Source organism: Numenius arquata, chromosome 1 (assembly GCF_964106895.1).
Source record: "Numenius arquata chromosome 1, bNumArq3.hap1.1, whole genome shotgun sequence".
Lineage (NCBI taxonomy): Eukaryota > Metazoa > Chordata > Aves > Charadriiformes > Scolopacidae > Numenius > Numenius arquata.
In genome coordinates this window covers 140,728,102-140,755,974 of record NC_133576.1, presented here as the reverse complement: position 1 = coordinate 140,755,974, position 27,873 = coordinate 140,728,102, and the positions used below count along the sequence as shown (strand labels likewise).

The 27,873-nt window shown below is 49.8% G+C and overlaps 1 protein-coding gene across 1 annotated transcript in view; it reads left to right on the top strand.

The window, feature by feature from the left end:
- Positions 1-27,873, top strand: part of SLCO2B1 (solute carrier organic anion transporter family member 2B1) — a 71,586-nt gene that overhangs the window by 19,944 nt on the left and 23,769 nt on the right. The window contains exons 3-7 of the mRNA XM_074147471.1: positions 9,421-9,558; positions 9,667-9,829; positions 11,736-11,963; positions 13,020-13,118; positions 15,168-15,298. Of these exons, the coding sequence (XP_074003572.1) occupies positions 9,421-9,558; positions 9,667-9,829; positions 11,736-11,963; positions 13,020-13,118; positions 15,168-15,298 (759 nt within the window). The remainder of the gene's footprint in view (positions 1-9,420; positions 9,559-9,666; positions 9,830-11,735; positions 11,964-13,019; positions 13,119-15,167; positions 15,299-27,873) is intronic.

Genomic DNA, 27,873 nt, shown 5'->3' with positions numbered 1-27,873 from the left:
GGAGACTGAGATGAGATGTGGGGAAGAAATTCTTTGCTGTGAGGGTGGTGAGAGCCTGGCCCAGGTTGCCCAGAGAAGCTGTGGCTGCTCCATCCCTGGAGGGGTTCAAGGCCAGGTTGGATGGAGCTTGGAGCAACCTGCTCTGGTGGGAGATGTCTTAAGGCAATGCAATGTTTTGCTGGACTCAGGGTAATCTCAGGTCATCTCCAGCTGAGTGTTTGAGAAGCTCTTTGCAGAACCACAGGCTGGTTCATTCTCCTTTGGTTCATAGAACCATATAATGGTTTGGGTTGGAAGGGACCTTAAAGACCATCCAGTCCCACCCCCTGCCCTGGGCAGGGACACCTCCCACCAGACCAGGTTGCTCCAAGCCCCCTCCAACCTGGCCTTGAACCCCTCCAGGGATGGGGCAGCCACAGCTTCTCTGGGCTCCTTATCGATAGCGGCAACATTATCACCAATTTAGTGCTATATTGACTGTAGTTGAAAACCAATTATCTGAGTCCTTAGGGAGTCTCACCAGGTTGTAGAGCAAAATATGACAGCCAGTGTTCAAGGGTGAAGATTTGTCTGGGGCTTTTGTGGCAAATATTTTGGTTTTTTGCATTTTTTTTTTTTTTTTTTATAAATGCTGGTGAATTTAATCACCTTGTGGCAGAGGGGAATTGAGCTCAGAAGAAGGCACCAAGGGTTACCAGAGCAGCAGAAGCTGGAGGCACAGGAGTGGGGGAGAGCTTGGTGCCACACAGTCCTCATGTTTCTCCCCTCCATCCTCTTTTCAGTCCATTCAGCTGTTTTGTTTTTACGTGCCAGCAAGATTCTCTTTAAAAATAAAATCCCATAGATTTTTTTATTTCCATGCAGAGATATTTTAAAGGGATTTGAAACTTCAAAGGTTAAAGCCTTGCACCTAAAGGTGCAAGGTCAGCTTGGGGCTGTGAGCGGAATCAACCTCTGTTTTACTGAGCAAGTGTATCCATGAAGGTAGATGTAGAGGAAACTCTTCATGGAGAATATTGCAGACCTGGGCAGGGCGATGGGGCAGCTCTGAAACTGCCTGTATCTGCTGATCTAGTGCTTTCTGAAGGGTTTCCGGAGCCCACCCTGAGAGGGATTTTGGTGGAGACTATTTCTGCTCCTGATGGACACCCTGCTGGCTGGGTTTCTGCTTGGAGCTCAGGAGGGAAACCCTGACTGATCCCTCCAGGTCAGAGCAGCATCACAGGAGGCTGCAGGGACGATTGCAATCGCAACAGGTTGGGACCAGCCTCGATGAAGCCATTGCCAGGCGTTATCCTGGCATTGCCAGGCGTTATCCTGGCTGCAAAGAGGGCAAATCCTCTCTTCCAATCTTCTATTTCACATTAAACTGCTGAAGGACTTGTTTTTACCCCTAAGACAGAGCTGACCTGACCATGCATGTCTCCAAGCACACTCAGCACAGGATGTTTTCCCCAGATCTCTTTTTTTGGGTGCTTTTCTTTTTTCTTTTTTTTTTTTCGGTTTGTGTTTTTTTTGTTTTGTTTTCGAGAAGTTAGGTCACCCTGTCCGGTTTCTCAATGACTTCCTCAGAAAACCTAACTTAAGTCCAGGGTTTGAATGGTTCTTGCAGAAGCACAAAAAAACCTACCATTGCACAATGTGGTTTATGCATTTGAAGTGGCTGAAGGACCAAAAATCACAGCACTGCAATTTTTATATATATCTATGTCTCTCTCTCCAGAGAGAGAGAGAGAGTGTGTCACGAAAACTAATTGCCACATGTCAAAATGCAACTGAGAGGCATAACTCAAAACTGTCCTTCTGAGGAATGCTCCCAGGGATGATGGTGCCTGAGCCTCTAAGATACCTGGCATGAATTCCTCCAGTCCATCAGAGCAGATTAAATCAGATCCGCTGCTGCTTCCATTAAAGTCCAACATCTTGTCTTGGCTTCAAGGAGCGTTTTGCATCCCTTGCCGGACACACGGGTTTGGGAAGAGCAGTTCTGCTGAAGAACTGCTTCTGCAAAGACACAGAGAAGTAGTTTGGGATCCTCTGATGGAGATTGCTACAGAAGGAGAAATCTTTTTGGAAAATCTTTGTGGGTGTTACGGCAACATTTTGCCTGCAGATGAAGGCATACTCAGCACTGGTGAGGCCACACCTCGAGTATTGTGTCCAGTTTTGGGCACCTCAATCCAAGAGAGATATCGAGGTGCTGGAGCGAGTGCAGAGGAGGGCAACGAAGCTGGTGAAGGGCCTGGAAAACAAATCCTATGAAGAGCGGGTGAAGGAGCTGGGACTGTTTAGTCTGAGGAAGAGGAGGCTGAGGGGAGACCTCATCACTCTCTACAACTACTTGAAAGGACACTGTAGAGAGGTTGGTGCTGGTCTCTTCACACAGGTAATTAATGACAGAACAAGAGGGAATGGCTTCAAGCTCCAGCAGGGTAGGTTTAGACTGAACATTAGGAAAGAATTTTTCACAGAAAGAGTGGTCGGGCATTGGAACAGGCTGCCCAGGGAGGTGGTTGAGTCACCATCCCTGGATGTGTTTAAGAGACGTTTAGATGTGGTGTTGGGGGATATGATATAGGGAAGAACTTTGTAGTGAAGGGTAGATGGTTGGACTCGATGATCCCAAGGGTCTCTTCCAACCTGGATGATTCTATGATTCTATTCTATGATTCTATGAAGAGGGAGCAGGCTGAGAGTGATGGCTTGCTGGGCAGTAAAGTGTGGTGTGGCCCATTGTAGTCAGTATAAAGAGGTTTTTGGCCAATAAAACTGGGATATCTGGAAGACGTGAGAAGCCAGTTGGACACTTGAAGGCTGGGGTTGCTAATGAGGTCACTGCTGGGTTGTTTGAGGTGCGCATGTTTGCAGGCATCAGGCAAGGTCATTGAAACCCCTCCTGGCAGGGACACGCATGGGAAGGTGAGTGGCCTCAGGGAAGTGCCATGATCCCATGGCCACGTGTTTCCCATCCCTGCCAGACCCTACCTGTTGCCATCCTGCACCTTGAGGACACGCACAAGGACTTTTGTGCCCCAGAGGGGGCTTCCAGGTCCATTGGGACCACAGCTGTGGTCCCAACACCCCTCCTCAAGGGACGGCGTGCACATGCCCACTTCCTAAAGCTGTTGAGGAGCTGGCTGAGGACATTCACCCTCTGTGCGAGCTTCAGCCCTTGATGTTTCCTGCCCTGTGGTTTAGTTCAAGAGCAAATGAGAGCTGTCCCTGCCCCGAGCCTTTATTACAAGTGGCAGGGACTTGTGCCCAATTACATGCAACTACTTGCGATTAAACTGGAACAAGCTGATTCCTCCCCAGCCCTGTTTTCTCCTCTCTGTAACCACAGCCCGGCGCACGGGATTTTACCATGTGCTGAGGCACGAACTCCTTCCTTAAAATAGCAGAAAAACTCTCCCAAACACATGGAAACAGCGTGACAAGGACTTCCCTGTGACAACTGGGGCAAGGCTCTGTGTGTGGCTTCCAGAGCCCTTACATGGACGATTTGTTGCCAAACTACACGATCAACACCAGAAACACACTGGAAGCTTTGTTTTCTTTCCAGACCACTGAAAGAGGAGATATTGGTGTTTAATCCCCAGTTCTGCAATTTAATGGCTGTGTAGGATTGAGTACGTTTCTCTTACACATGTGGGGTGGGAGCAGCAATACCTCATTGATGCGATCCAAGGCCTCCAAAAATATAATCAAAAATATGAAAAAAAAAAAAAAAAAAAAAAGCAGAAAAGCACTGAGTTCCTCGGAGAATGCATGATTGCAGAGAAGCTTCTCGTTCAACGTGTGGTAGGGCAGATAATCACTCATCCCAGCGCTGGTTGTGGAGGGTGTAGAGGTTGGGTTGGGATGTCGTTGCCCATGGGTGAGGTCCCCTCACCAAAGACCTGGCAGGGATGTTGGTCTTCCCACTAGGGCACTGGGAAGATGTCTTGGGCACTCTCCATGCCTCACTGGTGGTGGGAAGTGGCAGTGGCACAGCTCCAAAGGAGGAAGGTTGTTCTGCACCCTGGCACTGCGAGGAGGGGTGTTTTTGGCAGGTGTACATCAGTACCAAGCACCTTCCGTCCCTGGTGTAGCGTGGTGTTTGGTGTGATCCCAACACAGATCCTGAGCAGGCTCTCGTAATAATGTTTCACAGATGTTTATTTAAAAAAAGCCATTAAAAAACCCTCCCTTCCTTCCTCCTCAGCCTACACAAGCAGTCATTTGGATTCTTTGAGTTGTTGCAATTCTACTGATGTAGACGGGTAAGGATGTGAGTGTGGCTTGGCCCACGATGGAAAAGAGGTGCCAGAGAGCTGGGCTTGGGGTGGCTTCTGGGAGCATACAGCTCCGTGGCTGCTCCTGTCTTTCCATGACCTGGGGTTGGGGCCCTGGTCTTGGGAAAAGTTTGGTGTCTATATACCCAGGACACCTTCCCCCTGTGCTGGGAAAGCCCATCAGACACGGGCTGACTGATCCCAGCAGTTCCAAGTCCAGGTGTGCAGGGACCTCAGCCTCAAGTCCTTGGGAAAAGCAACTAGATGGCACAGAAGGATGACGCAGAGGATCTGCCTTCCCTGTGGCATGGGCTATCTCCCAGACCTAGCTGAGAAAGGAGCAGGGTGGCATCCAGGTCTACATGTGGTCAGCCCCGCACCGCGCATCATAGGAAATCCCAGAGGAGCCCTGTGCCACACACACACGCTGCTGGGGCTCGACCACCCACCACCATCATCACAGCTACAGCGGGGAAAACCGAAAATCACACACTATCAATTACCAGCTCTCTATTTCTCACTCGTTAAAATATTCCCCAGCCTAAAAATGCCCCGTGGTTAGGGTGGTTGCCCGCAATGACTCCCTTGAGGAGCAAGAAGGAGACTTGGCCTTGCAGACCTTTACTTGCAAGACCTCCCGCTTCTGCTACCTTAGGAAAGTAAATCACCATCATGGAGAAGCGGGAAGCACAGGTAGTCCGGCAGATCCTGCAAAAAGATGAGGTTTTTATGTGACATTTCCTCAGAACCGCCGCAGAAGTTGGCGACAATGCAGGCAACCGTCTTCACATCCCTGTTTGTTTCTTCCTTCTCAACCAGTTCCATCTCAATTTCTCAATATTTTCTTGCTTGCTCTGGGGTTCTGACTTGTGTCTAAAAAATTTTGTGCCGCAACCAGTGCCGTTACCATCTGAGTATCCAGGTTTTTATAAGACTCTTGGTATTTTTCTCTTTCAACACACGCAGTGCAGAAGAATTAGCTGTTGGTCCCTCTAGTGTGATTAGTTGTTTGCAGTCATTCTTTTTAAAAAAAAAAAAAAAAAAGGCACACGTTGAAGAAAAGAGTTTGGAATGTTTAATTAAAAACTGCTATTGATAGCTTGATTTTAGGAGGCTCTGCTGGGCAGCCTGTGGGGATTTCCTTCCCTTTGCTTCATCCTGTGCTCGGATGACTTTGCAGCTCTTCCACTACCCCTGCTCCCTTGGTGGGACACACAGGTGCATACCTGAGGGCTCTTGCTGGGCTGTCTTTACCCACCCCACCACCTCCCAGCATTACCCAGGACCCCTGTCCTCCTCCTCCTCCAGTTTCCTTAAGCTGCTGCAATCACCTCATGTTGTCCTGTCACCAACAATGTGCTAATGCCCTTGCATTGACCCAAATGTTAGCTGTGTTCTCCAGGACCTGGAGTATGGATTTTTCTCTTGCAGAAAAGGGAAAGAGAAGCCTATAAAAGTGCACCACGGATTTCAGTGAAGGAGGTCTCTTCACTCCAAGTCTGGATCTTCATCCCCTGCAAGCCCTGGGCTTCCAAACCAGAGCAGATGTGGGAGGACACAGGCGGTGGCTGGTCTGAGGGCTGCAGAAAGTGCAGGATCCTTCTTCCAACGTAGGGTTTTAGTCTGGCTGACCAGAGCTGCAAGCAGTGGCTTGCTAGAAGAAAACCAAAACCTTCTTGTGATGGGCATGGTTGTGTCTGCGTTCTTGGCCACATCCCAGAGGCAGGACGGAGCCTGCCCTGCACCCTCACCCCAGCATGGGCTGGAGGAGCATGACCGGACACGTCAACACCGGTCCCCAGATCAACTGCTCCTGGGATGGAGGAAGCTTTTTGCACACCGAGAACCTGAGCAGACCTCAGCGTTACAGCTCATCTGGCTGCACCTCCAAATGATCACCTACTCCATGGCTTGTTCAGCTACTACTTTTCCGAAAAACTGAGGAATTGAGGTCTGGAGACCATTCCCAGCAAGCGTTTTGGGTGAAGCCGCCCTATTTTGAAGGCTCAATGAGTTTGGTAGGATGGATGCAGGTTATTCTCTTCCCACTGGCCTTGGCATCAGAGGGTGCCCCCCCAGCCTGTTTCATTTACAGGTACAGACTCAACCTTTGGGATTCAACCAAAACCAGGCTTGCAGGAGACTTGAATCGTGGTTCTTAGCGTCACACCCCTCTTTCAAGCCCACGTTAGGCTTGTAATGTAAGGCTTGTAAACAAAGCCTGTACTTTGAGAGGACAGAAAAGGTTGGGAGGTCTGTTTCCTGGGAGCCGATAAGCAAATATAATTTGATTTTAGTGTGTTGCCTTCATTCTTAACACTGTCAGCAGCACTGCTGTCTGCCGCTTCTCCCTCCCTTTGCTGGGAGCACGAAGAAGCAGGCTCTGCTGGCAGGTGAGGATATAGAGGAAAGGCTTTCTCTCCAGGGTTAGCCCTGCTGAGATCTCCCAAGGTAGGAGAAGAGTACATTGGTGGCCGTGTCCATACGACCTCTGGCAACTTGGAGATGTTATCGGCATTTATGCCCTGTGCCTCTCGAGCAGAGCTGAGCTTATCCTCGGCAGCAGTCGGTCCTCAGGGGAATCTCTCCCTCTGTTCACGAGGGTCAGGCTGGTGTCTCTCATGGTGTCTCCTTCCAGGCGTGAAGAGCATCTTTCCAGACCATACAAGTTAGAGAGCCAGATGTCTCGATCAGATACAGAAATGTAAACAAGCTGATTTTTGCTGCAGGACGAAAAGCAGTGTCGTATGTGCAGCCAGAGACAAACAGGGTTATATATCTTTCCAGCAGATCTAAAGTCCATGAGGCTGTTCCTTCTTTTCCTGGCAGATCACCAGCCGTGCTGTGACCTGATGGCTAACCAGCAAGCAGCCCCTGGAGCCAGAAGAACTGGGGTCCTTGCCCGGTGCTGACACCAAACCACTGCAAGTCCTTTGCTGGGTCATCTCTCTTTTCAGTTCTTTCGTCTGCCCATAGAATTTAGAATAAAATCCCGGATTCCCAACCCTTTTTGACCTCCCGGGCTGAAGAGGATGTGGGGCAGTGGTAGGCGACTGCCAACATGACGTGAAGGTCCTGGATTTGGATACCCAGTTGGGGCCATGTGTTATGGATGCCTGGAAAAAATGAATCTGGCTTCAACATTTCCATCTGAACTCATGGATCCAGGAAACAGTGCCCGGACATAGCTAGCACATTGTGCAGGAACGGAGGAGTTTCAGCACAGCTGACTCTGGGAAAGCTTTCCTTTGGCTGGGTGACATTTTCCTAGTCCAAACACAGCGGTGACATGAGCCTGGGAAGGGGGAAGGTCCTGGATTGCCTCCTGTTTTGCATGGTGCCAACGCATCGCTTTTGGTGGTGGTACCCATTCCATGGTGCTCTAGCTCTCAGGGAGCTGAGGGGGCTTGGACCGTCCTCTTTTTTTTCCTCCTTTTTGTGCTGTAAAGAGTCCCTCTGCTTACAGAGCAGTCCAGTTTAGCAGTGACCCCGCTTCAGCCCTGGATCAGAACGAGACATAGCAGAGGTCCAGGCCAGGCTGAGCATCTCCTCCAGGCGAGACTCCTGCCTGGTGTGAGCTGGCTGCAAAACACGCAGAGCCGGAGCAATGGGAAAGCGACTGGGAAAAGAGCTGCCAACGGCTTTGGGCAGCATCCAAGGCCGAGGGCAGCAGCTCTGCAAGGACCCAGGGTTATTGAACCTATCATTCAGTGAGATGAGTGGTCCATCCCCTCAGGGCATGCCACTGTTTGCATTGGTTAGTTTATTTTAACTAATTTGGGGACTGGAAGGATGCCTGTGGAGAGCCACGTGGCAGCAGGGAAGGAGGTGGCTTGCCAGCTCCTCTCCTTTGCTGAGTACTTTGCAGAGCTGTGGGTTGAGGGGTGGTGAAGTCCGTCCCTTCTGGGACAGTTCTTTCAGCACTTATGAAATTCTTCTGGGTGAGGAGCAGGAAGAGGGAGGCTGCCCTCAGTAAAGGTGGGGCAGATCAAGCCATATGTTTGCTCTGGCAGTCGAGCACCAAGCTCTGGAGGAGATGAGGTCAGATGATTTTCTGGGAGATGACTGTCTTTGACAAGGTTTCCTTCTGGAAGTGGGAAAGAACCATCACATTTTCCCAAAGGAGACATGTCCTTAACATCCAGGGCTTCTCAAGAAGGAAAGGAAAATGGAAAGTCTGAATTATCCTCCCTGACCTTCTCCTGACTTTCTCTAAGGAAGCTGTTTGTTGCTGTGTTTGAAAGGGCTCATTCCTGTCCCAAAAGAACTCCTGCCGGTAGTGGGGATGGCTGCCTGCCTCGGGCTGGACGGGAGCAGGAAGATTGTGCAACCTTCCTACTTCTGCTGCTGGATCTCGGGGTCCAGGCCAACACAAACTAGCAGTGACCCATCTGAAGCGATCTGCTTGTCCAAAGCCACTTTAAGCAGGAGAAGCTACACTCTGCTTGCAAATACTAACCCTATTGTCATTTTTGGCAGAGGACTACTTAATGTCCCCGACCTAACTTCAGACAACCACTAATGGCAGGAGCAAGGGCAGTATATCAAAGGCTCATGGTCAAAGATTCACGTTCAGTAATCGTGCCTTTGTGTGGGAGATGCCATTTGTTATGTTGCAGTTTACCATAGAATCATAGAATGGTTTGGATTGGAAGGCACCCCAAAGACCATCCAGTCCCACCCTCCTGCCCTGGGCAGGGACACCTCCCACCAGACCAGGTTGCTCCAAGCCCCATCCAACCTGGCCTTGAACCCCTCCAGGGATGGGGCAGCCACAGCTTCTCGGGGCAACCTGGGCCAGGCTCTCGCCACCCTCACAGCAAAGAAGTTCTTCCCCACATCTCATCTGCATCTCCCCTCTTTCAGTCTCAAACCCTTCCCCCTCCTCCTATGGCTCCTTTCCCTCATCAAGAGTCCCTCCCCAGCTTTCCTGGAGCCCCTTTAGGGCCTGGAAGGGGCTTGAAGGTCTCCCCGGAGCCTTCTCTTCTCCAGACTGAACCCCCCCAACTCTCTCAGCCTGTCCTCACAGCAGAGGGGCTCCAGCCCTCCCAGCATCTCCATGCCTCCTCTGGCCCCGCTCCAACAGGTCCATGTCCTTCCCGTGCTTGCAGTAATCATGCTGGATGCTCTCTTTTTGTGTTGGCAGTTTTTCGTTTTCTGCCATGGGCTCCTGCAGCTCTCCCAGCTCCTGGTCTCCGGCTATCTGAAGAGCTCCATTTCAACCATCGAGAGACGATACGGCCTCTCCAGCCAGACATCAGGGCTGCTAGCTTCCTTCAATGAGGTGAGAACCAGCTTGATACTCCTAGTCTGCCTGGCCAACTGGCCAACGCTCTTCCCATGCTCTCGTCCTTCCCTTGTGGGACCTCTTGGTCTGTGTGTCCCGCTGCAGGTTGGAAACACGTTGCTGATCGTCTTCATAAGTTACTTTGGGAGCCGAGTGCACAGACCCCGGTTCATCGGCTGTGGTGCCATCCTCGTCTCCTTGGCTGGGTTCCTCATGTCTCTCCCCCACTTCATAACTGGACCCTACGAGTATGACCAGTCTGTTGCCAGTAGGTATCTAGGAACTCATTTCATGCCTTTTGGGGCAGAAAAAGGAAATTACCTTCCCTTGAGGGTTTGGGAGCTGCAAGCTGTAGGTTTGTCCTCAAGGAATTTTAGCTTTTCTGAGAATGAAGTCATCTCAATCCTGAGTGGCAACAGCTGATGGTGGGAAGTAGAGCCAGGGAACCAGCTGGAACCACAGGAAAGGGCACGAAACCCACCTAAACATAGGCTGTGCCTCTGATTCCCCTTGTCTTCTGCACATCTATGCAGCAAAGACCAGGTAGCATGAAGGTTTTCTCCAACCATTGGAGCTCTCATCTTCTGTAAATTCAGGCAAGTTGCCCTCATGCACATGAACTCCGCACTTATTTTCATAGCGTAGATAAGATAAGGTCTCATGAACTCTGAAACCCTTTACAGGAAGGAAACAAGAGGTATGGAAGGAGCTGGACTCAATCCAGCTTTGGGGTGAAATGGGAGCAGCTTTGGGGATGAAATGCTGTTGATTGCAGTGAGGGAGCATTGGTTTCCCACCTAACTTCTCCTGCTTGTGGGGCACCTCACCCATCTTCCCCTGTCCAGCTGAGTTGTCTTTTGAGGGAGTGCTTTGAGATTTTAGACCCCACCAGAAAAATCAACCTCTTGTTAAAGAAACATGCAGGCGTAAATCACTCGTGGAGGAGGAGGTCAGGGTGGGTTCGGGATTTTCTTCTGGAAAGAAGGTGAAGGGATGAGAAAAGAAAGAAAGGAGAAACCCACTTTCTTGTTACCCTCCCAGATCCTACCAGGAAGCTCCAGGAAATCATTTAGAAACCTCCACTAAACAGCTTTTCTCTGGCTCAGCAGAGAGAGAGCAGCTGGTTCGCTCAGCTGCAGCCACTGAAGGAAGATTTAGTAGGTGAATAATTCACGGATGCAAACAGGGTTCAGGTGCTAATGACAGTTTGGAAACAATTAGCCATGCCTTTCAGGAGTGCCTGGTGCAGGTGGCCCTGTGTCGAGCCCTCGGAGTTGCATATGATTTAAGGCATAACCATGGAAACCCCGCTATAAACACCCTCCCCCTTCCCCCTGCATTTTAAGGAAGACAAGGATGCTAGAGTCAGCACTTTGGCAGCTTCGTAAAACAAGTTCTCATTTCCTGAGTAGAAAGAGTTAGTGTTTCACGAAATCTGCAGTTTTGCTCGCTTACCTTTATTGCAAGATCCATCAAAGGTCCGGGAAGGGATCTCAGCTCTGCTTTTTCCACAGAGGTGGCTTTTCGTGGCACGTGCATCCACCTCTCTGTGAACATCCGCACAGTAATCTTTGCGCTTTCTTTGCATTTTCTTCCACCAATGTTTCCCACTTGACATCTACTGAGTGCATACCTACGTGTTTGCTGCTGTTTTAGAACCAGTGAATCATAGAATGTTTTCGGTTGGAAAGGACCTTAAAGATCATCCAGTCCCACCCCCTGCCCTGAACAGGGACACCTCCCATCAGACCAGGTTGCTCCAAGCCCCCTCCAACCTGGCCTTGAACCCCTCCAGGGATGGGGCAGCCACAGCTTCTCTGGGCAACCTGGGCCAGGCTCTCACCACCTTCACAGCAAAGAATTTCTGCCTGAGATCTCATCTCAATCTCCCCTCTTTCAGTTTAAAACTGTCCCCCCTCCTCCTATGGTTCCCCTCCCTCATCAAGAGTCCCTCCCCAGCTTTCCTGGAGCCCCCCCCTTTAGGGACTGGAAGGGGCCCTAAGGTCTCCCCAGAGCCTTCTCTTCTCCAGGATGAACCCCCCCAACTCTCTCAGCCTGTCCTCACAGCAGAGGGGCTCCAGCCCTCGGAGCATCAAAGCTTAGGGTCATTGAAGTCTTAGGGAAGCTCTTTCTCCAGACCCAGCTCCTTAAACCTGCTGCCCTTGTCATCACAGGCATCTTCAGCAACACTACCGACCTGTGCCAGCCCGGGGTTGGGAGTTCCCGGGGAAACCTCAGCGACGCTGGCTGCACCCCCCATGCTGCCAGGGAGAACCACGAGGTCCTCCTCGTCATGTTCATTGCCCAGGTGCTGCTGGGCATCGGCGGGGTCCCCATCCAGCCCTTCGGGATCTCCTACATCGACGACTTCGCTAGTGAGAGGAACTCACCCCTCTATTTAGGTAAGGCTGAGGAAAGAGGAGAATTAGCCCTCTATAACAAGACCAGACAGTACTAATTGGCATTAATGAGAGGAGAGCTTGCTATAGCCCTTCTGCTATTCCCAGTGCTAGGAAGGTTTCTGCAAAAATAGTTTATCCGCTTCAAGCTTGGACAGACAGGAGACAGCCCAGGAGTGCTGGAAAACACAATTTAGGGGAGATGCTGGGATTTTTGGCCTGAGATAATAACCGTGTCCTCCTCCAAAAAGGCTTTAATAAGGAGAAGAGGAATAATCCGACCTCCGTGTTTGTGGGGGACAGCTATAGGCTGAAGATGTGGCAACAAAGACATTGTTTAGATATAGGGAAAATTATAGGATGGACTCAAAAAAAGCAAGATCAACCATCTGGCTGGTGGGCAAGTATCCTTCAGCAGAGAACAGCTTGGGTATACACCTAAAAAAGGGATGTCCCAGGGTGGTGGGATGGACAAGATGGTCCTTGTGGGTCCTTCTAGCCCTTTTCCAGCTGTATATCTGTGATGGCTTTTTTAATTTAATGGGACAGCAAGGGTGGCTCAAAGCCAGGTCGTTACTGCCAAAAGACTGGAAGTACCGTATCAAATTTTGCTCTGGTAGATGTTCCAAACCTCTGCACCATATTTAAAAGGATCCCCTGTAAGATAAGAGTAGACTTTTACATGTGTTTAATTTTTTTATCAGTAATTCCCATGGGAGAGTTTGCTGATAACTTTTATCTCCTTAACCTTGTAAAAAAACTTGGCATTTCCTGGATTTTTTATGCCAAGGGGCACACCATGTTCCTGGGTGTGTTTCAAGTCTTTCTAGAAAGGTTGAAGAAAAGTGGCAGGAAAGATCTGAATTTTGCAACACCTTTCCTGCCAAGGGAGTGTAGAAAGCATGGGGTTGTTATCCTTTGAAAGGTGGGAGATAAGGAAGCTGCCAGGGAAATAACCTGTGCTGGAGGCAGATGGGGTGGACCCTGGTTCATCGCAGTCCGTCTCAGGTACCTCCTGTCCCCCTGTGGTCCCTTCATGCCCCTCTCTCCCCTCTGCAGGCATCTTGTTCTCTGTGACCATCATCGGGCCGGGGGTGGCCTTCATGCTGGGCTCTGCCATGCTGCGTTTTTACGTCGACATCGACAAAGTCGACAGAGGTGAGTGAAGGTGCCCTCGGAGAGCCACCCATCACCCTTCACATCCCATTTATTGAGCCTGCAGTGGTCTGGCCCCTCTCTGGGCATCCCAACCCCCAGCCCCTGTCTGAGCATCCCGACCTCCAAGGGATAAGAGTGCAACCTGCAGGGCTGGCTCCCTTTATCACTTCCATCACCTGGAGATGCTCTGGGACTAGTCCAATCAGTGCTGGGGTGGATGGCCCAAATAAGCAAGTCCTTCCCACCCATCTCCGTGTCACACACACATCTGCAGGGTTAAATCTGGCCCCATGGCTGCCCTATTTCAATCAGCCCTTTCTCCCCCTTCAGACCTGGGGATCCCTCACCCCTGGGCTGCTGCCAGGTCTGGTTAGAGAGAGATTCCCATCTGAATCTGATTTTCATCCTCCTACAATTTTTCTGCCATATGCCAGCAACAGCAGTGGCAGAATTTTGCCAGCACCGGGGAAGGGTGGGGATGTGGAGGATAAGCAAAACCCAGAGAGAAACACGAAAGAGAAAGATGGAGGGGAGAAGTAAGAGAGAAGGAATGGAGAATGGGTACCAGGACCGTGAGATGTGAAGAAGCAGGGGGAAGGGTAGGTTGGGAGGAAGGTGAAAACCAGTAGAAGAGAAATGCTGGATAGGGCAAGAAAGGAGCATGAAAGCAATTTCCTTTTCAAATGTCTTCTCTTGAGCTGTGTGATTAAAGCACTTGTGATTAAAGTCCTGGACAGTCTTTAGGGTGCCTTCCCACCCAAACCATTCTATGACTCTATGAACTGAAGGAAGGTGGTCGGGAGAAAGGGATATAAACTCTATTAAAACATTTTTTTAAGATTGGCTTCCATTGGTCAAGCTGCAAACCAGGCACTGGCTGATGGACCAGACCGGTGGGCAGAGCTCCAGGGTCCAAGTCCTGCTGTGAACAGGGAGTCCTTGTGCGGGCAGCCAGACTGTAGACAACTAAACCAGCGCTCTTGGATGCAGAAAGTTGATTGGACTTAACTCCATTATAATTTTAAGAAAGGATTTTTCCTTCTGTCTTGACAGACATCATGGCTGGATGGGGCTTTGATCAACCTGCTCTAGTGAGAGGTGTCCCTGCCCCTGGCAGAGGGTTGGAACTTGATGATCTTTAAGGTCCCTTCCAACTCTAACCATTCTATGATTCTATGGCTTAATCCCCTTGAATAAGTACTTCCAAGCTTTTTCACAATATGGGTATCCCTTCTCTGAAAAAGCTGTCATGGGAATGCTTTCCTTTGCCTTTCCAGTTCTAGTACGTCCCTGTCCCAGTTGCCTCCATCGAAAGGGTTGAGTCGGTTTTTAGACACCCTGGTGATAACGAAGAACGAAATGTGATTTAGCACCATGGGATGAGTCAGGTGCAAATGCTGCTCAGACCCCAAAACTGATGATCACCAGGTTGGAAGCCACCACTTTGGTGCATGCTGATGTCTGGGATGACTGGGGTCACTCCTGGGATAACTGGTCACTGCTGGAGAGGGTACAGCAAAGAGCTACAAAGATGATGAGGAAGCTAGAACATCTCTCTTATGAGGAAAGGCTGAGGGACTTGGGTCTGTTTAGTCTGAAGAAGAGAAGACTGAGGGGGGATCACATCAATCATATCAAATCTCATCAAATAGTTAAAGGGTGGGTGTCAGGAGGATGGGGCCAGTCTTTTTTCAGTAGTGCCCAGGGACAGGACAAGAGGAAATGGGCACAAACTTGAATATAAGAAGTTCCATCTAAACATGAGGAGGAACTTCTTTCCTCTGAGGGTGGCAGAGCCCTGGAAGAGGCTGCCCAGAGAGGTGGTGGAGTCTCCTTCTCTAGAGACATTCAAAACCCACCTGGATATGTCCCTGTGCAACCTGCTCTGCATGACTCTGCTCTGGCAGGGGATTGGACTGGGTGGTCTCCAGTGGTCCCTTCCAACCCCATATCATTCTGTGATTTTGTGATTCATCACCATCCCTTTGGTGCACTGGGGTCCCTCCGCTCACCTTTGATGTAATGCCCATTTCTCCATTTGTCTTGCAGACGACGTCCAGCTCACGAACAAAGACCCCCGGTGGGTTGGCGCCTGGTGGCTTGGTTTCCTGGTGGCAGCCAGTCTGGTGGCCATATCTGCAGTGCCTTATTTCTTCTTCCCACGGGAAATGCCAAAAGAGGTAGGAGAGAGAGAGAGGTGCTGCAAGATTACCTTTTTGGCATTGCAGGCAAATGCACTATTCCTCCCTTTTCTCCAGTGTTGGGATGCTGGGAAGCACCACTGTGGAAGTGGTCATGCAGTTTATAGCTGCATCCCAAAGTCAGGTGTGAGCAGTGGTTTGCTCTCATCTCCTGTGTCAGAAGCTCTTGGGAGATGCTTAGTGAAACCCAACATGGTGCAAGCAGCTTAATGGATGTGATAATTTCCTTGGTGGGGCACTGAAGCAGCACCTGTATGTTGGTTCCTCTGCAGAGGAACATATAGCACTGGGTAAGCCCTGTGTGGATTGAGGTCCTTCTCATAGACTTCCTCCTGGCTCACCTGGAGGTGGGACTCCTTGTCTTCCCTAAGGAAGCAACATTCCTACTCCTGCTGCATCTCAAACTAGATGGTCTTTAAGGTCCCTTCCAGCATAAACCATTCTACCATCTCTTTTGGGAGGTGGTGTGAGATGCTGCGCTGATGGCACTTGGTTTCCTTGAAGAGCAGCCACATGCGCCCAATGAGGAAATCAGTTCAAGTTCCTTGGAAATACGGATATTGCATCAGGAGCCTTTCCTTAGAAGTTGTTTGTAGCTTGGGAGTGTTGGGAATACTGAGGCTGGAAGGCAGGTTGTGTTGTTTCCACCACAGAAGCCCATTCTCGCTCTCCAGAAGAGGGTTAGATTCTGCTCCAGCATCCAGCTTCACAGGATCACAAAATCACATGGGGTTGGAAGGGACCTCTGGAGATCATCTAGTCCAACCTCCCTGCCAGAGCAGGTCCACCCAGAGCAGGTCCCACAGGAACATATCCAGGTGGGTTTTGAATGTCTCCAGAGGAGGAGACTCCCCCACCTCTCTGGGCAGCCTCTTCCAGGGCTCTGCCACCCTCACAGGAAAGAAGTTCCTCCTCATGTTTAGATGGAACTTCTTATATTCAAGTTTGTGCCCATTTCCTCTTGTCCTGTCCCTGGGCACTACTGAAAAAAGACTGGCCCCATCCTCCTGACACCCACCCTTTACGTATTTATAGGCATTGATCAGATCCCCCCTCAGTCTTTTCTTCTCCAGACTAAGAAGACCCAAGTCCCTCAGCCTTTCCTCGTTAAGAGAGATGCTCCAGGCCCCTCATCCTCTTTGTAGCCCTCTGCTGTACCCTCTCCAGCAGTTCCCTGTCCTTCTGGAACTGGGGAGCCCAGAACTGGACCCAGTGTTCCAGATGGGGCCTCCCCAGGGCAGAGCAGAGGGGGAGGATGACGTCTCTCGACCTGCTGGTCACACTCCTCCTGATGCACCCCAGGATGCATCACCCACCACCTCATTTCACCGAGACCTCTTTGCTGGCCAAAAAGGGATTTTAGACACTTCTCAGTCCCTGACCCCTGGCTCTGTGAAGCCCTCAGAGCTGCCTGGCAGGGAAAAAACCTTTTAGCAACCTGAAGTCATTATTGCAAGCCAACATCTGCCTCCCTGCAGTTTGCTCGAGGGATGCTCGTCCCTGGCTCTCACCGGAGCTCGCTGGTTGGACCCTACTTTGCTCCGTGTTTGCTACCAAGGTTTTTTTTAACTTCTCCGAAGCCCTCCCGAGTGCCTCAGTGCTCCGGCCAAGGCGTGAAACAGCTCACGAGATTCCCGAGCGCTTCACTGGCTGCGGGTTCCACTTTTCTGGCAACTGGGGTGTGGGGAGGAATAATACCAAAACAACTTGTTCTTTTAGAGGAGGCACCACGCTATGGTTTTGAGCGTTACTGAAGTCACCAGGATGCGCTTAAGTGGGTGAAATTGTGCTCATCTCAGTGTCTCGGCCGTACTCTAGCCTGCCTAATTGCCTTTCACTCTGGGGCAGCGTCGAAACTTTCTTGTCTAAACAAGTCCCTGCAGCGTCTGGTGTGTAATAATTCTTCGGTCTGCCTGCCACTGCCTGAATTTCCACAGGAATGAGTGATTCTTAGGGAGGCTTGGGCTTCACCTGCCTGGGAAAATGTGACCAGGCGTACCAGTTGCTCTTCTGGGGACATAATGGTCTACTCCAGGGTTTTATAAGCTGAGAGGCTGGCAAAGGTGCTGTGGTCCCACGGGGTAATGGGGTGGAAAATGCTCAGCGAGGGCCATACTGAATGCAATGCGGCTGATTTATCCTCCCAAAGCTTGGTTGACTTTAAAGTCATTATGGATGATCTATATCAGCAGAACCTGCTCGGTGTGCAAGACTGGCACACTACATCTTCGGGGAAACCTTCTTTATTAGGGCTGAAGGCAATATTAATTTCATAAATGGCTCCTTGAGAGAAAATAATGTACTTCAAACTACAACAACCGTACTTTTTTTTTTTTTTTTGCAAGTGCTGCACTCTGGTCAGTCACAGCAGGTTTGAGGAGTTTAAGGAGGGATTGGTATTGATATTGATATTGATTTTAAAGAAGCAGCAGGAAGGTTTCACCCTGCTCTGCTGGCTGACGCATGGAAACAAACCCTACAACTCGAATAGAGTTATAAAGCAGGTATGTTTATTGCGGCGCCGGGTGCAAGGGGGATTTCTCTTCCTAACTTGCACACTGGCTCGTAAAACAAGCATCTATTTATGATAAAAAGCATACGTATTCATTAATGTGGGCTGGGTTATTATAATTAGTTCTAAGAAAAGGCATTACTATTCTAATTATTTCTAGGAACTCATTATCGTAAGTCTCCTCCCCTTGCCGCATGCGTACTGTCGCCCAGTGGTCGTGGGCCGGGGTCTTCTGGAGGAAGGCTCATAGTCTTCTTCACCGTGTACTTTTACCTTTGGCTTAGAATGCTGGGCTGGCTGGGCCCCAAACCGTGAAACTGGTCCCGACCAGATGGACACTTTACCCAGACAATTGGGTTCCTCCTTCGCTTGCAGGCTGTTCCTGCTATCTTATACACAAGGCCAGTTCCTTATCTTGGAATGCTGGGCTCCTGTGCTCCGAGCTCTGTTCTTTGCCAAGCTGTACTAAATCTACACTAACGACCTTTAACCATTCATTCTATGAATCAAGTCCCCCCTTTTCTTTCACCTTTGTAGATTCTTTTACAATTGCCTATAACACACTTTCCTTCTCCATCTGATTTCTAAAATACTTCCCTGACTCCACTCGTTCACAGAGCTGATGCTTCTTCCATTGAATGTATTCGTCTTTGGCCCCCCTGGTACAACACATAAGACATCTAGCTAATGCACACACTAAGATTCCTAACACAAGTATTGCTACTAGAAGGATAAACAGTTGTTTAAGCCAAGCCAGGTTAGGTAACCACGAGGTTAACTTTTCCCAAAGGTCTGAAAACTCGAATGTGGTGTCATCTTGCACAGTCTGATGCAAAATCTGAGTTTTAGCTATGAACTTGCTCCATCCCCAGGCTATTGTCTTATTCACCGGCCCCCTGCGTCTATATTCCCGTGTTCCCAGGTACAATTGTTACTGCTAATTAACACAACAAGCTCTTCTTTCAACACTTGTAAATCAAATCTGGGTCCTAAGGGGTAGATATTATCATCGTACTCACAATACCTGTTCAACTCATTTCCCCCTCTTGCCCAAAATTTGGGCGAGGTTCCGTTGGCACAGTTCCAATTGCTTGCTGCCACCCCATATAGAGGCAATTTCATTTCTCCTTTGGGTAGGGTAGTACATACCCAACAATCTGACAGATTAGTAGCCCTTACTAATGTTTCCAGATTTTGTGAATATGTACTCATATCCCATGTCCCTCCCCCTGAAATACAAAGTCCTGGCATGTTGACGACTATTAATGTCATTAGTGTCCATCTTTCCGTTGGAGGCGAAGTTTCAGGGGTCCGGCCTGCGTTGATTGGGGTTCTGGAGCTCTCTTGACTCGAGTCCAATGGATCCAAGCGGCTTGTTCCTTAATCTTTATGGCTGTGTGAGTGGTCAGCAGTACCTGGAAGGGACCTTCCCACTTTGGCTTCAGTGGTGAATCTGTAAAAGATTCTGCATTACTCATCTCTGCTGCTCTTTTGGCTTCTCGGTCCGCCAGTGTGTTGCCCAGTTCCGGAGCGGTGTTCCCTTTTTGGTGAGCTTTGCAGTGCATGATAGCCACTTTGGTAGGCACTAATACTGCATCTAAGAGCTTGAGAATTTCTTCAGCATGTTTTATGTGTTTCCCTTGTGTAGATAAGAGTCCTCTTTCTCTCTAGACCGCCCCGTGAGCATGCACCACCCCAAAAGCATATTTAGAGTCTGTTCAGATATTTATTCATTTTCCTTTGGCTAATTCCAGCGCTCGGGTTAGTGCTATTATCTCAGACTTTTGGGCTGATGTATTTGGGGCCAGGGCTTTGGACTCTATTACCTTCTCTGTGGTGGTTACCGCATAGCCAGCTTTGCGTATCCCCTGTTGAATGAAGCTGCTCCCGTCAGTGAACCAGGAATCCTCTGCATCTTCCAACGGTTCTTCTTTCAGGTCTGGTCAACTGGAGTACACAGCCTCGATTGTTTCCAAGCAGTCATGGGTCACCGATTTTCCTTCGGTTCCGCTGAGGAAAGAGGCTGGATTGGCAATATTAGTTACTGGTATTTCTACATCATCTTGCTCTATCAGGATAGCCCGGTACTTAAGAAATCTCTGAGGTGAAAGCCAATGCCCCCCTTTTACTTCCAGTACCGCTGAGACAGTGTGTGATACCATAACTGTGATTTTCTGGCCTAGGGTGAACTTATGGGCCTCTTGGATGTTTATTACCACTGCTGCCACCGCTCAGAGACAGCTAGGCCACCCTTTACTTACTCCGTCGAGCTGTTTAGAGAAGTATGCCACCGCCCTTTAACGACCTTTAACCATTCATTCTCCGAATCATGGCTGGTATCTGTAGGGAATGCTCCCACTTGGCTGAGCACCCATTGATCCCTTTCCAGCCCAGATCTTCCTGAATTTCTCCCCATTTCCCCCAGAAAGCTTTTGAAAACTGTTTGCTGTAAAACAAATAATAATAGAAAAATAATCTAAGGGATGGAAAAAGGATGGGAGACACCAGGGCCAGCAGAACCAGCTTGTGCCCGTCCCATGAGGGTGTCACCACCACCACCACCACCAGCAGCAATGGGCCCTGCTTAAATTAAAAAAAAAAATCCTCTTTAGAAACTTTACCAGATGCTGTTCCGGGTAAAACATCTGTCTGCTGTGGGAGCACTCCAAGCATCATAAGAAAATCTGCATTATCATGGGTGATTTTCTGTAGGTATAGTGGAAAAAAGTTAATTATAAATCACTTTCTCTTGCTACTTTCACTTGAGTAAATCAGTGTTTGGCCAAGGGTATAAGCATGACTGCTTTCCCATCATGAATCATAGAAAGGTTAGAGTTGGAAGGGACCTTAAAGATCATGGAGTTCCAACCCCCCTGCCATGGGCAGGGACACCTCCACTAGAGCAGGTTGCTCAAAGCCCCATCCAGCCTGGCCTTAAACACTTCCAGGGATGGGGCATCTACAACTTCCCTGGGCAACCTGTTCCAGTGCTTCACCACCCTCACAGGAAAGAATTCCCTCCTAATATCTCATCTAAATCTCCCCTCTTCCAATTTAAAACCATTACCCCTTGTCCTGTCACTCCATCTCCTGACAAAGAGTCCCTCTCCGGCTCTCCTGGAGGCTCCCTTCAGATATTGGAAGGCTGCTATGAGGTGTCCCCGGAGCCTTCTCTTCTCCAGGCTGAACAACCCCAGCTCTCTCAGCCTGTCTTCATAGGGGAGGTGCTCCATCCCTCTGATTATCTTCATGGCAGATGAAAGGCAGCCCTTTTTCTTCTCCAGAGTGAGCTGGAGGCAGCAGCATCTCTAAGGCCACTGAATTACCGCTGTTGAGCTTGTGTGAACCGTGGTTCCCCTCCAGAAAAGCATCAGCCAGGGATGTATTGCAAAACCCTGCATGGGTTGGATGGGGAGAGCTGGTGAGACGTGCAAAAGCAGGAAGGAAATGTGTGTTTCCAGCCACAAAGCTCAGTGCTGACCCCGCTTTTGCCTTCCTCTGCCTTAGCTGACCCTTTCCTGGTAGGTCCCCAACACCACGGTGGCTCATGCTGTGGTTTTAGGGGTGCTTCTAGGTTTTTCTCTCACTGCACAGAGCAGAGCTGACGTTTCTTCTTGGGCTTGGCTCTGGTTTGGGATGGAGATGTCGTGTTGCAGCGAGGAAAGTTGGGATCCCCGTGGTAGCTCTGCAGCACAAAGCCCCTTCCCAACACATTGTAGAGAGGAAGGGAGGGATGGGGTCAACACAGGGGTTTACAGACCAGCAGATCAAGAAGAACGGACATTGTGATAACCTCTGGGTCAACCTTGTCTAAATACAGCTGCAGCTTCAAAGACGGTCGGCATTTCCTTGGCTGCCTTCGGTTTCAGGGTTTCTGCCTGTCCAAAGCAGGAAAAAAGGCATCAGTAGCAGAGCAACCACAAGCTTCAATCTTTTGAAGGCATCAGCTGGGCTTTCCTCCATGTTTGTAAATCCTCAGCACAACATCTTACCCCCAGCAAACACCCTCAGGCACGGCAGCCATAATAACACGTGGGAAAAGCACAGACCTGTTTCTGCACCACCAGCTCTGGGCTTCATTTCTGGAGGCCCCAAAGGAATTTCAGGTGCCCCAGGCCAAGCTGTCCTTGTGCCACTTGCTGTCTGCAGACCCCTGGGACCCCGCGTGTCTCAGCAGATGATGAGGCTGCCTGGGAATAACATGTCCACACTGAGCTGTGGGTACATTTTCCCGCTGCAGAGTCCACCAAACAAGATCCCCGTAGCAAAGATTGGCCCGTGGCTCAGTCCTTCTCACTGCCGAAGACAATATTTCTCTTCTTTCATTCTCATCCTACCTTAATCTGCTTTTCCTGAGCCCTTGGTGGTTTCTCCAGACCAAAGACCATCCTCCTCAATGGACATCATCCAACAAACAATACAGCACAGCCCTCGATCTATTTGGAGACTTATTTGCCTCTTCCCATCAGCCAAGACAGATCTAGATTATTTACTCTACAACCGCGTTCCAGCTTTACCTTTATTTAATAGCCTCTTTCTTTGACGTTCCTGGAATGACTCGTGCACTTAATGTTAACATTAATGATAATAAGAGTTCGCTCTTTTGATCTTTTTTCATAAATCAATCACTCCAGACCCAGAACACTTTTATTTCTCTGCTTTGAAACTTGTCGGTAAGTTTCTTGCACCAAAGTATCCTGAATAGTCCTATTTGAGGGACGGTCACAGCAAAGTTATAAAGGGGGGATCTCAGGGGGATAAGGCTGTTACTGGACAACCTGTTTCCAGTCAAGACCAGTTTGTTTGGTTTTTTTTTTCCCAATAATTCCAGTTTAATCCTGCCTCCGTGAGTCTGAAACATTTCTCGGAGTCGTGTCCTGGATTCTAGGGAACTACCTGTTTTCCAGTTGCCGAGTAGCCAAAGTTTAGCTCATGTTTTACCATCTACCCCTGGCAATGTTATCATATCCCAACCCAGGCGGTTGTATTCTGTCTGCTGAAGGCTTTCCCTTGTGCTTTTCCTTGGGCACAGTGTCTGTCTGCCTGTCTGTCCTGCCGTCCTACCGGCTGTTGCACTGCAGCCGCTGAAGCACGTCCCCAGCCCCTCCGGCTCCGCGGGTGACATGGAAAGGGTTTGAAAAGGGGAAAGGTGCTCTGGGGAGCACCTGAAACAAAAGGAGGAGCATCGCTTTTGCTCAGCATTTCTCCTGAGCAAGATCTGTCTTGTCCGGTTGAAATTTCATCCTGTGACACTCCGAAGTCACGTAGAACCAAACAGCTCCCAAGGGGGTGAGTGACACTTCCTCTTTGCCCTGAAAAAAAAAGCCTCTCCCATGGTGTCAGCACATGTCATCTGCAAACAGATGCTTCGTGAGAAAGCTCGGATGGATTTTATGGGAAGCAGGTCTACGTGTCACAGTGGTATCCAAGCCCTGGTGGCTCCGATTCGCTGTTATGCAATCCCCTCTGGATATAAAGCATCCACCTCGAGGGCTCGGTCCAGTTTTGGGCCCCTCCTGACAGGAAAGACAATGAGGGGCTGGAGCGTGTCCAGAGAAGGGCAACGGAGCTGGTGAGGGGTCTGGAGCACAAGTCTTGTGAGGAGCTGCTGAGGGAGCTGGGGGTGTTCAGCCTGGAGAAAAGGAGGCTGAGGGGAGACCTTCTCGCTCTCTACAACTCCCTGAAAGGAGGGTGTAGCCAGGGCGGGGTTGGTCTCTTCTCCCAAGGAACAGGCCATGGGACAAGAGCAAATGGCCTCAAGTTGCTCCAGGGGAGGTTTAGGATGGAGCTTGGGAACAATTTCTTCCTGGAGAGGGTTGTGAAGCCTTGGCAGAGGCTGCCCAGGGCAGTGATGGAGTCACCATCCCTGGAGGGATTTAAAAGCCGGTCAACATGGTGCTGAGGGACATGGGTCAGTGGTGGTTTTGTCAGTGATGGTTGGACTCGATGATCTGAAAGGTCCCTTCCAACCTCAACCATTCTGTGGTCAGTTCATCTCATCAGTGTTTTCTTCCCAAACCTCAGCAGTAGATGGTTTCAGAAATTTACTGCATGTTGCAAAGCATGGTGTCTAATCTCCAGTCTACGTTTTAGCCTTTAGTTTATTATTTTGCCCCTAATCCTGATTAATTATTTTTTCCCTACTCATTGCATATTGGCCTCATTATAGAAAGCCTTCTTTTCGCTGGGTGAGGGACGCTGGCTAACCTTCTGCTGCCAGAGGTCTTCTCCATCCCAGAAGCTCCGTTCTTCACCCAACCCAGGCACAAGTTGTTTTTCCCAGTGCTTTACTGGTCTGGATCTGGTCTCCAATGGTGGTGTAGCAGGGTCTGCACTTCCCCAGCTCTCCTGGAAACAATGTCCTCAGTTCTTCCTCACCTACCCCTTCCACAATTGCACCATAGGTTTATGGAGAGATAGATCTGGAGCTATTTGTCATTCTCCTCCTCTCATTTCCAGCACTTCCTGCTGTGCAGCAGACATTATTTTTAAACCCCAAGTGCACAGCTCTGCCCTTTCCACTAAGTTCAGTGCAGTTTGTTATTTCAGCCCTCCATGTGCCTAGCTTTTCATAGATTCATAGATTCTTAGATTGGTTCAGGCCGGAAGGGACCTCCAAAGGTCATCTAGTCCAACCTCCCCACAGTCAGCAGGGACACCCCCAACTAGACCAGGTTGCCCAGGGCCTCGTCAAGCTTCACCTTGAATATCTCAAGGGAAGGGGCCTCAACCACCTCCCTGGGCAACCTGTTCCAGTGTTCCACCACCCTCATGGTAAAGAACTTTTTCCTAATATCCAATCTAAATCTCCCCTTCTCCAACTTAAAACCATTGCCCCTCGTCCTGTCACTGCAGGCCTTTGTAAACAGACTCTCCCCAGCCTTCCTGTAGCCCCCCTCAGGTACTGGAAGGCCGCTATGAGGTCTCCCCGGAGCTTCCTTTTCTCCAAGCTGAACAACCCCAGCTCCCTCAGCCTGTCCTCATAGGAGAGGTGCTCCAGCCCCCTGACCATTTTGGTGGCCCTCCTCTGGACCCGCTCCATCAGGTCCATGTCCTTTCTATATTGAGGGCTCCAGACCTGCACACAGTGCTCCAGGTGAGGTCTCACCAGAGTAAAGTGGCAGAATCCCCTCTCTGGATCTGCTGGCAACACTTCTTTTGATGCAGCCCAGGATGTGATTGGCCTTCTGGGCTGCGAGAGCACATTGCCTGCTCATGTCCAGCTTCTCGTCCATCAGCACCCCCAAGTCCCTTTCCTCAGGGCTGCTTTCTAATACCTCATCCCCCAGTCTGTATTTATACTGAGGATTGTTTCTTCCCAGGTGCAGAATCCTGCACTTGCTTTTGTTGAACCTCATGAGGTTCACCTGGGCCCACCTCTCCAGCCTGTCCAGGTCCCTCTGAATGACATCCCATCCCTCCGGTGTATCGACAACACCACACAGCTTGGTGTCATCTGCAAACTTGCTGATGGTGCTCTCAATCCCTCTGTCTATGTCTTTGATAAAAATGTTAAACAGTACTGGTCCCAGGACGGACCCTTGAGGGACACCACTTGTCACTGCTCTCCATCTGGACTTAAAGCCAACCTTTTCCTTCACGCTATCCCATCTCGCTCTGTATGGACAATTCCCACCTTTCTTTTCCAAACCATTCCATGATTCTGTGATTCTATGATAGAATCATGGAATGGTTTGGGTTAGAAGGGACCTTTAAAGATCATCAAGATCATCTCAAACATTTGGACATTGCCTTTCCTGCTGGAGGTGGCATTGCCTGGCAAGGTCCTGGCAACGCCTGTCCCTCAGGTCTCATAGAAAGAGGTTTGTGATGAGGAGAAGCTCCTGCATGTCAAATGCAACCAGGAACCTTCCTGCCTTGCCCTGAGGATGCTCCATGAATGCTAGTGCTGCTCTTGGCTACATCATAGAATCATAGAATGGTTTGGGTTGGAAGGGGCCTTAAAGATCATTGAGTTCCAAACCCCTGCCATGAGCAGGGACACCTCCCACCAGACCAGGTTGCTCAAAGCCCCATCCAACCTGGCCTTGAGCACTTCCAGGGATGGGGATCATGGGATTGCACCAGCATTTCCAAGCCTGCAAGGAGCCTCCTGCCCTGCATTGGGGTCCTTGGGGACTTCCCAACCCGTAGAAGGTTTTTGCAGGGTGCAAAGAGCTGTCAGATCTGTCTGGGGTTGTCCCCAGGGCTCCCGGTCGGCACCTCAGGTCCGGTGTGGTGGGACGACGATGGGGCAGTGACTGGGCCTTTCTGTGCAGGCAGAGACATTGTGCAACGGCACTGGGGAAGTGAAAAATAACTTCTCCGGTTTCTGTCTCGGGACAGATGGCCAGCGTTTGTACAAACCCTCCCACGTTTATCCAGCAGTGACCCCGGTGTGCTCCCAGGGCAGGCGAAAAAGCTGAAATGAAAATAACCGATGGGGAGCTCTCTGAAACGCCTGCTCCAATTTGGGTTACCAGTTAGTAGGGAAAGGTTAAAAAGCAGGGGAGGGGGAAATCTAAGACTTTCTTTGGAAACTTTCCCTCCTGGGGATGCGATGCTCTTGAGGCTGCCTCATTAAACCTCTTAAAGCACCAGCAAAGTCTGAAAATACAGAGCATTATTTGGGGAGCAACTGGGGGGCAAGGTGTGGTTGTGCCACCGGCATGTTTTACGGGAAAGGGCTGGTCTCTACGCTGAGATTTTCCCCAGGGAGCTTTAAAGACAGGCACAAACAGTGGCTAAAAATAATCATCCCATTTCGCATGAGCAAGGTGCCCGTCGGCTGGTTATTTTAGCACTCGAGGAAACAGGGTCCCCAGTGGGACCCACACTCACTGGAAGAGGCATAATGAAGTGTTTGTAGGGAGCCTGACCTTGTCAGGAGGAAAATAATTCTCTTTTTTTTTTTTTTCTCCGAGCTATGAGGTTTTACAGTTTGTTTGTTTAACACGGAAATAGCTTCTTTGACCTTATTTTTCACGGAGCCGGGAGCACCGGGTTCTGCACAGCCAGAGGGAAACTCTGCAGAAGCTTCAAATTAAGCAAGGAAAACCTCTCTGTAACAGAGCAGATCATGTATCCCATTTTTTCCAGTGGTGTATTTGAATAAAGCCAGACTCCCAGCACCTCTGGCTGCCCTTTTGCAGGTGCAAGAGGGGGCGAGTGAAGGCAGGAGCCCGGCTCGCAGGCAAGTTGCCTTCGGTTGCCTGCAAAGCGAGTCCAGGTCTCAGCCCTGTGCAGTCAAATCTGATTTATTCATGTCTGTGCAGGGAAACAGGGGCTTTCCCCAGGTTGAAGTCAGGTTAGGGATGCTCTTCCTTTCTTTCAGGAAGAAATTTTTTCACTCTAAGGGTGGTGAGAGCCTGGCCCAGGTTGCCCAGAGAAGCTGTGGCTGCCCCATCCCTGGAGGGGTTCAAGGTCAGGTTGGAGGGGGCTTGGAGCAACCTGGTCTGGTGGGAGGTGTCCACGGATGGAACTGTATGGGCTTTAAGGTCCCTTCGAATCTAAACCATTCCATGATTCTGTGTTTTTATTCAATTCTATGATTAGTGCCAGTCCCTCCAAAGCCTGCTTTCCCAGCATGTGAACATCCCTGCTTCATCCCAGAGGAAAATGCTTTTCTCGGTCCTTTCAGGCAGCAAAATATATATATATATATATATATTTCATGGGGCCAAACCAGTGTGGGAAGAGGAGTTTTCCTCCTCCTTGAGGGCTCTGCTTCATGTACAGCTGCTCCTCGAGGGGGTGCCGAGCCAGCAGATGTCCCACATGCAAGGATCATACTCATGAAGAGGCATCCCAGACTGGGGAATCTGGGGCAATTTGGGGCTTTTTTTTTATTTAGGTTTTTTTTTTTTGGATGCGCAGACAGTGGCTGGCAGACTGTTAGCTCTCTGAAGTACAAACAGCTGGATGCTGAGAAAGCCACAGTCAGTAACAGCTTTAACATATTTTTGGAAAACACTGCCGTTTTAGAGCAGGGAGAAGAGACCTCGTAACCTAATTGAAAAACCAAAGGAAACTGGATTTTATC